At 41.4% G+C, this 14,599-nt stretch overlaps 1 protein-coding gene across 2 annotated transcripts in view; it reads right to left on the minus strand.

Annotated features, from left to right (window-relative positions):
• LOC139915745 (uncharacterized) overlaps positions 1-14,599 on the minus strand; it is a 92,227-nt gene that overhangs the window by 25,823 nt on the left and 51,805 nt on the right. For both annotated transcript variants that reach the window (XM_078291423.1, XM_078291396.1), the window contains exons 6-10: positions 14,121-14,333; positions 13,082-13,256; positions 6,779-6,899; positions 3,835-3,998; positions 3,027-3,129 (exon numbers count right to left, since the gene is read on the minus strand). In XM_078291423.1, the coding sequence (XP_078147549.1) occupies positions 3,027-3,129; positions 3,835-3,998; positions 6,779-6,899; positions 13,082-13,256; positions 14,121-14,333 (776 nt within the window). The remainder of the gene's footprint in view (positions 1-3,026; positions 3,130-3,834; positions 3,999-6,778; positions 6,900-13,081; positions 13,257-14,120; positions 14,334-14,599) is intronic.

Below are 14,599 nucleotides of genomic sequence, written 5' to 3' on the forward strand. Positions count from 1 at the left end.
ATGAATTTCTTTCCAAAGCCTTTTCCTTTACATCAAGGCAAAGGGCGGCTGCTTTAAAGAATCTAAAATATAAGATCGTTTTGATTTGTTTAACACTTTTTTGGTCACTGCTTAAAATGTGGAAAATAGTAAAATAAAGAGTGTGTCCAAACTTTTGACTGGTAGTGTATATATAGTATATACAGTATATATATATATATATATATATATATGTATTGCACACTGATGAAGGCATGATGGCAAATGTTTGCGCTGTTTGCCCCCCTGTGCTGTTTATTGTTTGTTAAAAGAAGCTGGATTAAAAAACGTCTTGACAGATTTGGGTGTGCGAACTACTTTGCATCTACTGGACTTCTGTGATTGTTGTACGCACCCCATTTCTTCGTATCTTGGTTGAGCACGATGATTTTTGTCTGCAAACCCAACAAGTATATTCATTCATTCATTGTCTTTACCTGCTTATTCCTATTCAGGGTCAAGAGGGGGCTGGAACCTATCCCAGAATGCACTGGGCAGAAGGGAGGGAGACACCCTAGACAGATCGCCAGTCCATCAGAGGGCGAACACAGACAGAGAGACACTCACATTCAGACCTATGAGCAATCTAGAGTCTCCAGTCCACCTGAGCTGCATGTGTTTGGACTGTGGGAGGAAACCCACCTGAACACAGGGAGAACATGCAGACTCCATATAGAAAGGATCGTGAATCAAACCCGGTTGTTCTCGCTGTGAGTCGACAGCGCTAACCAGTGAGCCAATGTGCTGCCCACAAGTATATTTAGAGATGTCAGAATTGCTCAAAAAATAGACTGGCTCTGACCATGGCTCACCGAAAGCCGATGCCAACTATAAAAGTTTAATAGGCAGCTACTTCAAGTGAGAGAGACCAGTTGAGCACCAGCTCAAAATAAGCAGCTTTAGCCTTTGGCGTTCTTCTGTCTCACTAATTGCCCTCTGCATGTATAGACTTAATCTATACTGTAGTTTATAATGAATCATTAATTCAATATCTGTTGCTTCTTTTGAAATAACTATTTCTACTGTCAATGTCAAGCCACTCAGGAGTCAGAACTAGTGTTTTAGTCTAGACCACCTAAGGCGAGACCGAGTCGAGACCGAGACCAGAACGATTCCAAGTCCAAGTCAAGTAGTTGTGTTGGTCTTGCATCATAGTCAGGACTCCAAATTTACATCAGTTTCTCTGCTAATATTTCAAGGCAATCACAGAATGAATCAGAACTGTGTGAAACAAACACCAGCGTGTAAAATGTAGCAGAGCGGCAGGCGAGCGCAGCTAAAAACTGAAGTTCAGCCGCTTCAACTTTTTTCCACGCTCTGATGATGAGGTGAAGCGTGAACCGATCGGAGTAGAGGGAAACTAGGGTAGGTCAGTTGTATTTACTTTATTATTATATACTTATTATTTCAATTAAGAATGATTTCAATGAAAAAAATGGGAAATTGATCCCAGATCAGGCACTTGTGAAGGTTTTAACTTTAAAAAGCCTTTATTAGAACGGGCTAGAACATTTTAAAAAACGGCAATGCATATTCATCAAGTCAGGGGTCATTGAAGTACTTTACCCCTATCCAAGAGCACCTGAGGTTTTTGAATGCCCAAAGTGCTCCTGTTACCTTTTTTCTAACAAGAACGATTATTTGCCAAATAAAATAAAAACGAGACAAAAACAAAACTATGACAGTATGACATTATTAGTTGCTGCACCCAACGTGACGACAACACGAACCATCAACAACCATCCGGGCAACAGTTGTCTTCTCCATTGGCGACAATGTAGCTTGGTACAACAGACCGTTTTGTAGCTTTTGCAGCCCATAATATGAACGTACCATTAGTCATTCAGTGGACAATCCAGACTAGAAGGCCCCTAATGATCCTCCTGCACCGGGGTTTTGACTTTGGGCCGTGGTGTGAATGTTTCTCTCCATCTTCTCTCTTTCTCTTTTACTTTAAGCAGGAAAACGGAGCGTAAAGGCTTAAACAGAGAGTGGATGTAGAAGTGGATCTTATATCTAAACACATGTATGAGATGTTGGCTGATGAGCCACTAGGACTATTATGTTTTCCTCTTTATGGAGCTGAGAAAGGCTGAGGAGTAACTCAGTTTTACTGCAGCGCTGGGCGAGGGGAGGAGGAGAGAGACAGGCTCGATTAAGTCTAAAAGGAATATTCATAATGGTTCTTTGGAAATACTGCTAAAGGTAGGGTGAGATTAAAAGCAATTACACTCTGTGCAAACTGTAGAATGCAGCTTTATTGAGTTTGCTCACCCAATGGGAGAAAAAAGGCTCACAGCAAAAACCTTCAAGAGGACTACAGAACCGCATTTGAGAGGTTTAAGCCAACGGATATTATGTTTCAACTGCATGAAAATCCTAATTATCTCATAAAGGTAATTATCTTGCACAGTGATCACCTTAATTGGAATTATATAGACCTACCTGTTTCAGAATAACACAAGTATATGATGTTTGTTTACTTCTTCAAACCAAACTTATACCAACTTTTGCTTTGACCTTTGATCTAAAAATTCATCAATATATTGAAGTTCCTCCCAATGTCAAATCATTACCAGCTCTCCCTCTGGCAGTGAATTAAAAAGCCCTTTCCATATTCATCAGCTCTCATATTGATCATTGCTCATCACAGCTCCACTGATTGACAATTAGCGGGTAAAATATGCAGTGCTACAACCCAAACATGGCAATTATTAATGTAACGACTAATCTTCCTGCTGAGGATGTTGCAACATAAAATGTCTCCTATAACAAACACACAACACACATGACTCTCGAGAGCCAAGCTGGGGTAAACCTCAAAGGCTTTTACCTATAGGGAACGGCTTTTGAAGTTGAACTTTTGAGGAGAGCCAGACTGTCCTACTCATCCGAGCCTGAATGTCCAGCAATTTTAGCAAGTAAAGGTTTGATGTCAGCGCCTGTGATGTGATTTGTTGTCTCCATTGAAATATTTATCAACCCCAGACCCTGGAGGCATCACTCACCCGTCCATCCGGCAAGACAGCGACAGTAGCCAGTCACTGGATCACAGCCATCAGTGTTGACACAGTCACACTCCTCTCTGCAGTCCAGCCCATATGTTCCCTCCTGACAGGAGCAAAAACATATGGCCGAAGACTAAGTGCAAACACTTTCACACACAAAACACACTGTCTAAACGGTGCTCTCTCTGTGGGGCTCAGAATGTTATCATATGATATACTGTACCGGTCAAATGTTTGGACACACCTGATTGAATGTTCTTTGTTTTTCATTCTCTTAAAGCCATTTTGATCTAAAGGCTTACGCTTAAATGCTTGAAATTTGTTTCCTAGACAAATATAAATAGTGAAGTTGATGCCTATGTATGAATTTCTTTCCAAAGCCTTTGCCCAAAGATGGTTTTGATTTGTTTAACACTTTTTTGGTTCACTGCATTATTCCATTTGTGTTATTTCATAGTTTTGATGGCTTTGCTATTATTCTAAAATGTGAAAAATAGTAAAAATAAAGATAAATGTGTGTGTCCAAACTTTTGACTGGTAATGGACTACTGAAGTGGTTTATACCCAAGGGGACTACAAACAAATATAAATCATCTTACATCCTCATTCACTCTGCAAATCTATTCCGTAACCATTCATTTTCTGTGTGAATGAGTGAATAAGTGAGTGGGTGCGTGCGTGTCCGAGTGGGGGAGTGAGCAAGCAAATGAACGAGTGAATAAACAAATGAAAGAAATAACGGCCGCTCTGTTAGATGGAGATGTATGGTTCGGTTACAGGTTAAGACGTGATTGGCGCGGCCACTCACGGGACACGGTGCATCACAGTAGTCGTCCCTCCAGCCCGGGGAGCAGGTACAGGTCCCGTTAACGGGGTCGCAGGCCGCCCCGTTGGCACACTGACAGGTCTGATTACAGCTCAGTCCCCAGGTGCCGCTGGAGCAGGGGATGGAGCAGTCGACACCCTGCCAGCCTGGAGAGAGAGAGTTAGACGATCAGCACTGATACAATAAGAAAGGAGCGCTTCTTGGATCTGAGGTAGTAGAGGACAGCAAAAACAGCTGCTCTATGGTTGGCGGGTACAACAATACCTTAAAAATACTAGAGATATTCCTTGCCAGTAACGTAAGATACATATGAGGGAGTAAAAGCATGAATTCCCCCCCAAAAAACCCACGGCACTCCATCTGCAGGTACAAAAATGTAAAAGGCCTTTATTATAGTGGCTACATAATATAAACAGCGATCAACGCATATCGACCAACAATTGGTCTTCGTCGGAGTGCTAAACATTTATTTGAGTAAAAGTTTATTTGAATCTAGAATGGGATGTTGGTCAGGAATATCAATTTTGAAAAAAAAAGGCTGGGATGTGTTATGGTCCGTTGAGATAAATTTGAAACAAGCAAACATGTCTAATTCTCCCAGGAATGATGCAGGCAGACCTTGGGCCAGTCAGTAACAAGATGCACCAGTTTCAGCAAAATCAGACCAGTGGAGTACTAGTTATGGCTTTTCGAAGTTTGACATTTTCACCTTTAATTAGAGCGCCTCCATGAGGCCAATCAGGGTAATTTGTTAGAAGAGCTGGATGTGTGTAGCACGTTTTGCGTTGATTGGACTTAAAGATCCCATGAAGTGGCATGGAGAGCGTGATTTGCTTCCGTGTATTGATGTATTTCCGAATGAAACAGAAAGTTAGGGTGGGAAGCGTCAGTGGGAGGGGCTTATTTGAATATTGCGGAAGTGGACGTGGGGTGGGGGGAATAATTCCAACTGTTATCAAAATTTTTGTATCCACCCCCGAGTGCAGGATGAGCCATCAACAGAAATGTGCCGTTTACCGGAAAGAGATGCTCTGTTCATTTTGATATAAAATTTCTAGAAATCAACATTTTTTGTCTTTTTTTTGCCTGCATTGGTGAATTGGTGCATAGGTGAACAGCAACAACGGCAAAAAGGTAAAAAAAAAAAGTTATTTTTCATTTCATGGGGTGTTTAATGGTGTAGGAGTTAGGGCATTTCAACGTTAGAATTTTGGCCTTTGATTCTAGCGCCCCCATCAGGCCAATCAGTGTAACTGTCTGAAACGCCAGAACACAGCGCCAAAATGTGTCATCCCTCCGAGTTTCTTCAAAATCAGACTGAGATTTCACGTTTGAGTTAAAATTTTTTACCTTTAATTAAAGCGGCCCCATTAGGCCAATCACTGTAACTTTTTTAAACTCAGGAACGCAGTGTGAAGATCCATCATCCCTCCAAGTTTTCGTCAAAACCAGAGCAGTGGTGTCTGAGATTTCACCTGCGATATCACGCTTGACCGACGGACAGACGCAGGCGGGTCGATATCCCCCTCCCCTCCCCACCGTTTTCATCTTGCGGGACACAATAACTCTTGGTGTTAGAGGCCTATAACAGATCTACTACTGCAGATTTCTTGCAGTTGGCTCTACAGCATCTACCATATAATTGTCTTGTAACATAGCCGACACGTCTCTGATAACCCTTTACAATCTGTCTGAACTTTTCCCCCGCTAAGTTTTCCCTTCAGTAGCTTTAAAGGGAAAAAAATAAATAAGGGTTTAAAGGGTGAAGACAGACACCCACTCCTTTCAGCCAAAGCTCCCGAGCCGCTGGCCCTGAGTTTTGCCTCAGATGTCTCTCCACTTTAATTACCCATGTTCCCCAGGAGGTTCAGTGGCGCATAAATATTTAAACATGCTGATATTGAGAGATATTAGGGAGTGAAGTGCAGAACAAAATACAAAAAAAAAAAAAAGTTCTGGAGCTGTTTGGTCAGGGGCCAAATTAGGTATTGTACTTTTTGACTTTTGGAGTGCCAGGTGTTTCAAAAGTGAGTTTAGAGAATGTTTCGGCTTGCTGGCGGGGACGGAAACCAAACAAGCTTGTTTTGAGAAGACATACGGGACAAAGAGAGAAAGAGAGGAGGAAACAGTAAAGAAATATGAAGGTAAGAAAAAGAAGACAAGTGATAGAAGCAACACTCAAAGAAAAAGTCACTCAGTCCTTCAAGACAAGACCGGTGGAACTGCAGGTATGTGACTGTGAGTTGTTACTGGAAACTGAGAGCAAAGTGAACTGTGAGAGAAAGGTGCAGAGATGGTGTAGTTGTTAAAACCGCTGTCTCAGGAACCACATGTACCCTCGCTGGCCTAGAATCAAAATCCTGCCGGAAAATACTAAGGGGAGTGGAGTTCTCAGTTTCTTTAAAGGAAAAATCCACCCTGAAACACTTGAACCCTGTCATGTCCAAATATTTCCAGCAGCTACAATGGAGTTTGATAGTAGAAAATGTTTCAGCTATCTAAAGCATCAGCGGTAAACGTCAAATTTTGGTGTCAGTCCCTCAGAATCGAAGAGCGAGGGCCATTTTGCACCGACGTTCAACAATCATACAGGGAGAAATCCATCGTAGAAGAGGAGAGAGATTTCTACACCGACAGTAGACTCAATAGACCAGAATGCAATGCAGCCACAAGACATTTTGCGTTTTGAATAAGGGGTATGGCTGCAATCAGAGACACGTCCGAATGTTCATAAACTAGTTGGCTAGCTAGCTATATTTACGTGCCTATACGTCCACCTTCGACTGAAGCAACAAGTTCAGACTCATTCTTTGGGCTTTGTTGAAAGGCATTCTGGGAAATCTAGAAGTAGACGAGGCAGGTTGAGGGAAAAAAAATGTAATTCCAACACACCAGACACAGAGAGGCAACAGAAAAGCCTGAGCACCTTCTTTGCAGATGCAGGAGCCGTCGATGTGGGAGCAGGAGATCTCGTTGTGGCAGGAGCAGGACGAGGTGCAGTTGGTCCCGTACAGGCCGGCAGGACAGCTGAGGGAGCAGTCGTCACCCTGGACAGACAGACAGACAGACAGAGAGACACTGAACACAGTGGAAATGCTCACACACTAGAGAACACCTCGGAGCAGCGTTGGGTGTGACACGTTACTTTCTAATGTGTTAGAGGACTCAGATTACTTTTTTGTGGTAATTAGTAACTTAATGTGTTAGTTTTTCAATTCTTTTCTTAGTTACTTTTCAAAATTAGAATGTTGTTACTTTCATTTTTCTATTCATTTTGTTTCATTTTTGTCAGCACAAATTTAAAAAAAGAGAAAAAAAAAGTGAAATCCTGCAGCATTGTGTGCAGGTGAGATGCTGCTAACTGACAAAAACACAATAATTACAATAGTTGCTACAATAGTTTTATGAATTGTGAATTTACAAGGCATACAGAAAATACTTCCATGTCACAACCAATATGGTTTTTCAATCAAACTAAATTTACCATTGCAATCATTTATTGACTCTTGCTTTAGTTTGTACATAATAAAGTGATTTGAGTGAACAGAATAGATAATTCTACAGAGTAATTATTTGTCATTATATATACAATTAATGTACAGTTTGCAAAGGAGAGAGGGAAGACAGATGAAGAATTATACCCTCACATCATATTTTCTCTATTAGACTAACAAACTCACGACCAACAGCTAAAACACAGCTAACTAGACGTTACTGTATAGATATCTCTGTTAGCTTTGAGCTTAGTTTCATTGCAAAGAGCAACCAAATCTAATCCACCCGCCCCTCTCCTCTTTGTGTATGAAAGGAAGTATATATAATGCATCAGCTTGTGATTGTTGATTGAACGTGTTGATGATTTATGTATCGTGTGCCGACGTGCAACCCAGAGCACTCAAACGAGCGACGTGAATTTGTGAAGTCTGCTCTTCTCATTCACTGTCAGCGACTCTGTCATTCTTAACGAGCTGATTGGCTCCGTTACGCCGCCTGTATTGGATGAGGACTTGTCTGTGTACAGCACAGATTTGGAGTTTCAGGATAACTTTTCAGACAGAAAGTAGTCACCTCTATCTCTCCTTCCTCAAACTCAACTCCTGGGAAACGGGTGTTGCTCGGAGTTCACCTTTAAATTCATTATAAGCACAAGACTGCATTAAATGTGATGCTGGAGATGCAGCACCAAGCACATACATAATGGAGGAGAAAGACAAGCATCACTGATGGCGTCCCTGCAGAGAAACATGATGTCTGCACTTGTCCAATCAATAGACGACATGGTCAGACGGGCCAGACAGACAGCTTGACATTAGCAGAATGTCCCACTTTGCCCAGCGTTGTTAGCATGCTGTGTTAGCCGGCTCCATACAGCCTGATCCTCCAGCTCACTGCCGTCATTGATCAGGACCTTCAACATATAAGCTGTGCTAATGAAAGCTGCCTGCTGCCAACCCGCTGCCTTTACATTTCTGTTCATCTAATATTCATAAAGTGAGCCAAACGTGCAAAGGTAGGAGAGGAGAAGCCTTATTAAAAAGTTGGTGGATTAAGGAATTTTTTACTTTGTTAATACATAAAGTGTGTGGGGCCGGATCTGGGAAACCATCAGGATTTCCTGAATGGAATATTCTGTGCAGTATTGGGGCTAACATGTTACTGTAATTACATTACTTTCTCCTGTAATGATCTAACAGATCGGTCGTTACTTATGTTACATTTTAACCTCTTTATTGGCGTAATATCTATGAAAGATTCCCCTCGTCTTATGCTGCTTTCAAGTCATGTAAAAAATAATCAGAATTACAAGCAGAAAGCACATGAACGAGCCAACAAGGTAGTAAATACTCGCTGCAGTCCTGAATGTCGGACTTTTCAAATCTTACTAAATTACCACGCAAAATAATTGACAAAAATAAACCCAAGCAGGATCTCAAGGAAGTTTCAAGACTCTGCAAGTTGATTTTCGTACCGTAAGGAAATGAATGGAAACAAATGGCTGCCTGGGAGGAAAAAACGCTTTCAAAAATCTAAAAAAGTACTGTAAGCTTTGGAAAATGGCCAACAGTAATGTAAAGTATGCATGCAGGCTAAAAGATGCAAAAAAGTCCGGTAGCCTATGGTTCTTTTAAAAGAAAGATTTTGTGTCTGTCATTATTTAGACTAGTTCTGCTGGTAGTGTGGGCTTAGTTTGACAATATTTATTGGCCCAATGAATGCAAGTAGCACAATTGTTTTAGGGTGCAACGCAAAAGTAATGTAATGAGTAGTGTAACTAATTACTCCTCTTATTATTCTCCTGGAGTAATAAGTAAAGTAGTTTGTTACTTCTACGAAAAGTAACAAGTAATGTTGTATTACTTTTTTCCCGTAACAACCCCAGCACTGATCCTGTGTGGATCGATGGATCATGATATTATAAGTGAGGAGACTTTGCTTTGCTTAAGCAGCATCCACCACTGCAGTGTAGTCTCAGCAGGAGACTGACGAGAGCGTTACACTGAGCACACACTTGAAGAAAAAATCCCCTCTGTAACAGAACTGATGTTATTCATGTCACTTGCAAATGGATGGACATGCAGAGCCGGGTCTTTCTCGAAATCCATACTATATTAAAGAAATGTGTCAGATTAGCCACAATGAGCAGACAGACTGAAACTCTGCACCATTCCTCTATACTTGCTATCAGTTTCTTTCTTTCTTTCTTCCTTTCTTTCCTTTTGAAGTGAGGCGTTTTTATAAGCACCTTGTCTTTTTTTATGTTACGTGCACATATTTTTAATTTTTTTTTGTCTTCTTTCTGCATTTTTTTTTTATCACTGTATTTTATCACTTTGACTTTATCACCTTGCTTCAAAGTTTTACCAGTGTGCAATGAATAAAATAAACGACACCAAACTAAACTAGAAACCAGAGAGCCAGGACTCCAGTCTAGGAACTCGAGAGAAAACTTCCTGAGCCGTTCCACTGATAATGACTTATGAGCGGTGCTGTGGGTGCAGTGACAGCGTCCAGAGGGATGTTTTCTGTGGTAAGAGTACATTTTCTGGTTCAGAGACTGTAAATAACACTCATTTAGATATAAAAGGGGAAATAAACATTCTGTGGCTACATAAAGTCTTTCTGCTCTTCATCTCTTCATGGTATCTCAGATCAGAAGTTTGGTTCCACGGATTTCAAACCTTGGAGGAGGGTTGCTCATGTTTGCTCGTTGCTCAGATGTTGATCGAACTGTCCAAAATTGTGAGACTAACACGTATGAATTCTGTTTTAAGTTGGATTCTCATCTGCACAATGACGCACAAAGTACCAAATCGCCAGCTACCACCGCAGCAAATTCAGCAGGAAACTGTAAATCAATAACACTCTGCTGAGTGCAACGTCTATCTGAAGTGAGCTGATATAAACCGAGCGGACGGTCACCTACAGCAGCCATCATCTGCTGGGCTGCAAATCCACGATGTCCCTTCTCCAATTATCAATTATCCTGTCGTTTGCCAATTCCTACTGTCGCATCTCTCAGCCACCGGGGGGATCAGTCAACACACCAGGGGGGCTGGGGCTCATTGGTCACTACTTTACACACACACAGACACACCAAGGTTATTATAGTTTTGCATTTTTCATTAGTTTTTATTTTTATTTCGTTTTGACTTTTTGTTTTCAATTTCAGTTTAGTTTTAATTAGTTTTTAAAGCGGGTTTGCTAGTTTAGTTTAGTTTTTATTTTTTGAAAATGCTTAGTTTTAGTTTAGTTTTTATTAGTTTCAGTGTTAGTTTTAGTCTTTCTTTGTAATATGGGGTATTTGTCAGGGGCGAGATTCAAAAAGGTCAAAAAAAATTGAAAAAAAAAAAAATTGGAAGATAGATTTCATATCCACCCAAAATACTAGGCTTATGTATGAAATAAATTGACAAAGATGAAAACTAAAGACATTTTCTCTATAATTTTAGTTTATTTTAGTTAGTTTTGTGAACACACAATACAGTTTCAGTTAGTTATCGTTTTTTTGTAAAGCCTCATTTTTATTTTTATTTCAGTTAACGAAAATGTTTTTTCACACCTAGTTTTCGTTATTTCGTTAGTTTTCATTAACGATAATAACCTTGAGACACACACACACACACACACACTGGTATTACTATACTTGTGAGGACCTTCATTGGCTCCATTCAAACCTTAACCCCTAACCTTAACCGTTACCTAACCTAAACCTGATCCCAATTCAAATTTTAAACCTAAAACCAAGACCTAACCCTAAACTGACCTCAACCTTAACCTTTACCTAACCTAAACCTAATCCTGTAATTTAAACCTTAACACTAAACCCAAGCCACAACCCTAAACTAACCTTAACATTAACCTTACCTCACCTAAATCCAATCTTAAAGTCCCCATGAAATGAACTCCCATTACTTTACTTCCTGGAAAACAGAGTTTATGGTGACCTCATGCTGCAATAGAAGGTGTAAATATATCAATTTCTAACCAACAAAACCATCAGATTTTTGAACAGTCCCGCCCCTCCACAGCCCTCCCATCAAATAAAATTGCCTTTCACTCTCTGACTCTTTTTCCATTGGTTTGGACTTTTGAATGATCCCTCACTGCATTATGTCCCGCCCCAACATCCTGTTTCAACTGGAAATGCATCAAATCCAGGAAGTAAGAAAGATGCCATTTCATAGGGTCTTTAATTCTAATCTTACCCCTAAACCCAAGTCTTAAACACAAACTAGCCCAAAATGACCTCTCTTCGCAAAAATGTCCTCACCCCGAGGGTCTAAAACTCAAACTGGCTCTCACAAGGATAGCCAAACAAGTACACACACTCACACGCACATGCAGGAATTTACATGCCGATATACACACATACAAAAACACAAGCATGCATGCACACAGACTGGCCGTGCTACACATGTACGTTGAAATTGAAGTGATAGTGGAACATGCTTGCACAGATCCGTGCAAAGTGCCGAAATCACTCCCACATACACTGTTTTACCTCTCACACACACACAAGAACTGCCTGACATCTGCACCCTGCGCTTCTCCTTTACATTGACCTATATCATAGGCTGTGCACCTGCAGTAGCCTCTCTCCGATACGAGCTGCGTTCTGCACGACTAAACCTGCAGAGTCAACAGCACCTGATAAATTAACTTCAGCATGTTATCCGCCACGGCGCGTGTTGTGCACCTGCTGTTGCAAAGCCTACACACACTATCTTCACATGTTGGCCGGAGAGGATTCCTCTCTCGTTCACACTGTAGGTTCAGCTGTCACAGTGCTGCTGTCTTTCTGTCTTGTCCGAAGGGGCTGCATGCTGACTGGGGTTGAGTATCGAGAACCGCTGCTGAATCAGGCCCCGGGTCCTGATCGATCGGAACTGAAATACCGATAAGATCCTGGACAAACGGTACTGCAATCGGTTCTTAACTGTCTAATTCGTTTTAATTCATTCGCACATAACTTCTCAGGCATTTCCGTCATAGCCCAGCATAATGATGCTTCCTAGCAATGACATGTAGGCTAGTGATCGTTTGTTTATGTTCTGTGCATCAGTCGTGGCAGAGAGGTTAAAGCGTTTGAAAGTGTGCCAAGTGTGGACCAGCTTTGCTAAAGCAGATGGAAAAACAGCTAGAAGCAATTTATTTTAAAAAAAGATGTGTGCAAAGGGAAATAGGAGCAATCTTATGAAAGACTTGCAACTCCAGCATGGTGTAAATGTGAAGCAGTGCAGTGTTTTTGACTGTTTGAGCAAAGTTTCTGCTGCTGATGTGATTCCTCAAAATACTGTTTTGTCCTTGTCCAGTGAAGGAAACATGCCTTATCAAAATAAATGAGTCCAACAGTGTGAACTTGGGGAAACACAGGAAATTGCAAGGCGACTTCTTGCCAGCGGGAGTTTTTAATCTCTCTTAATTTCTATCCATAGATGCTAGTCAAGCTGTGGCCATCACTTGCTCCAGTGGCAGCGAGTTGAATCAAACTCCCAATCCCTTCAAAACGTGCAAAGCTGTAAGCCTGTTTCTTTTGGGAAAAATGTTTCCTAATGGTCACTGCTGAATATTTAAAAATGCAACTGATAACACCATCAAATATGTTACTTCTGTTTTCCTGAGGGATGGTTTTTATGGTTTCTCAACATTTATTTTGAAATACGTTGGCCCTGTATGATACTTCTTGCTGCAGAAGTGGGTCTGTGTATGTGCCTGTGTCTATACTTACTATATATCCCGGAGCACACATACAAGCTCCAGTGATGCCGTCACAGTCGGCTCCGTTAATGCAGGCACACGGCTCCTTGCAGCCCTCGCCGTAGTAACCAGACGGACAGGTCTCGTTGCAGTAAAGCCCCGCCCATCCCGCCGCACAGGTACACTCTCCTGACAGAGGGTGACAGCTGAGAGGGCAGAGAGATTAGAAGTCGGTAGGACAGTCAAGATTATACAGTACAATTTCTAAATCTATTAGTACTTCTTATATGGAGACTGAGCACTATTGTCCCTGTCCTCAGAAAACCTTCCCTCCACAAAATGTCACCTTTATAGATTTTTGGAAAAAGTAGTTGGTATTCACACTGATGTCCATGCATTATTAACAATCTGAATTGCATTTTCAGTGGGTTAGTTTAGTCTCCGGGGTCAAGGGTCATGAAGCATGGGGCAGCACTAGCTGTCAATCACAGTAACAAAAAGTCAAAATAGAAGATGTCAGGTAAAGGATGACATTCCTATCTATCTCTCTCTCTCTCTCTCTCTATCTATCTGTCTATCTATCCATCTATCTATGTATCTATCTCTAATTCGCTATCCATCTCTAACTCCTGACTACATTTTGATTTAATGGCTTGAACAAGGACACCTAACTCATGAAAACTCATGAAATCACATTAGAGAGAGTCCTTCTCAGGTTCAAGTTCAATGGTTTACTGATGTATGTATCTCTAATAGCAATTTTTTTATGATTGAAATAGAGGAGAAACAGTTTCACACAAATTGCATGACATTGCAGGGCAAATACATCCAATACTGTCTACAATACTGTCTTTAGCTGCACTTCAGTTATTCTCCACCTGGCATTTACACTCAAACAAGAGAATTCTTAACCATGACCCTTGTTCTATTCATGCAGTATCATATAAAAGCCGGGAAATGCTGAGTTCTGATTTTCATTCCGACTCTCTCTCTTTCTCTCTCTTTCCTTTCCAGCAACATCCTGGATACTGTTTCTGAAGCTGCAGGACTTGAGCGACAGTTTTCTCTACCTGAGTGTGTTTGAGGCGTTGCAGGGACAGTATTTGTCACAGATGAGGCCGTAGAGGCCGGCAGGACAGAAGCGGTCCTGGCAGCTGGGGCCCTTGAAGCCCTCATCACATAGGCAGGCCCCGTTGATATGGTAACACTTGGCCCCGTTCTGGCAATCACATTTGTGGGCGCACTGCGGTCCATAAGAGCCCACCGGACACTCATCCTGGCACCTGGGGTGGAATAAGGAGAGTGAAGGAGGTGAGACAGTGAGAAGAAGAGTGAGGGGGGTGTGAGGTGTTTGGATGAGTGTTTTCCGGCTGGACAGTAGCTGAATAAGAAACAGAGGTGGGGACTCAAGTCACATGACTTGGACTCGAGTCACAATTTGAATTGCATGAGACTTGAGTTGATGCATGAAGAGAATACTTGAGACTTGACTTGTACTTTGATGGCATGAAAAGGTTTGTAAAGTCTTGACTTGAGATCTTGTGTTTGT

This window comes from Centroberyx gerrardi, chromosome 1, assembly GCF_048128805.1.
Source record: "Centroberyx gerrardi isolate f3 chromosome 1, fCenGer3.hap1.cur.20231027, whole genome shotgun sequence".
Classification (NCBI taxonomy): Eukaryota; Metazoa; Chordata; class Actinopteri; order Beryciformes; family Berycidae; genus Centroberyx; species Centroberyx gerrardi.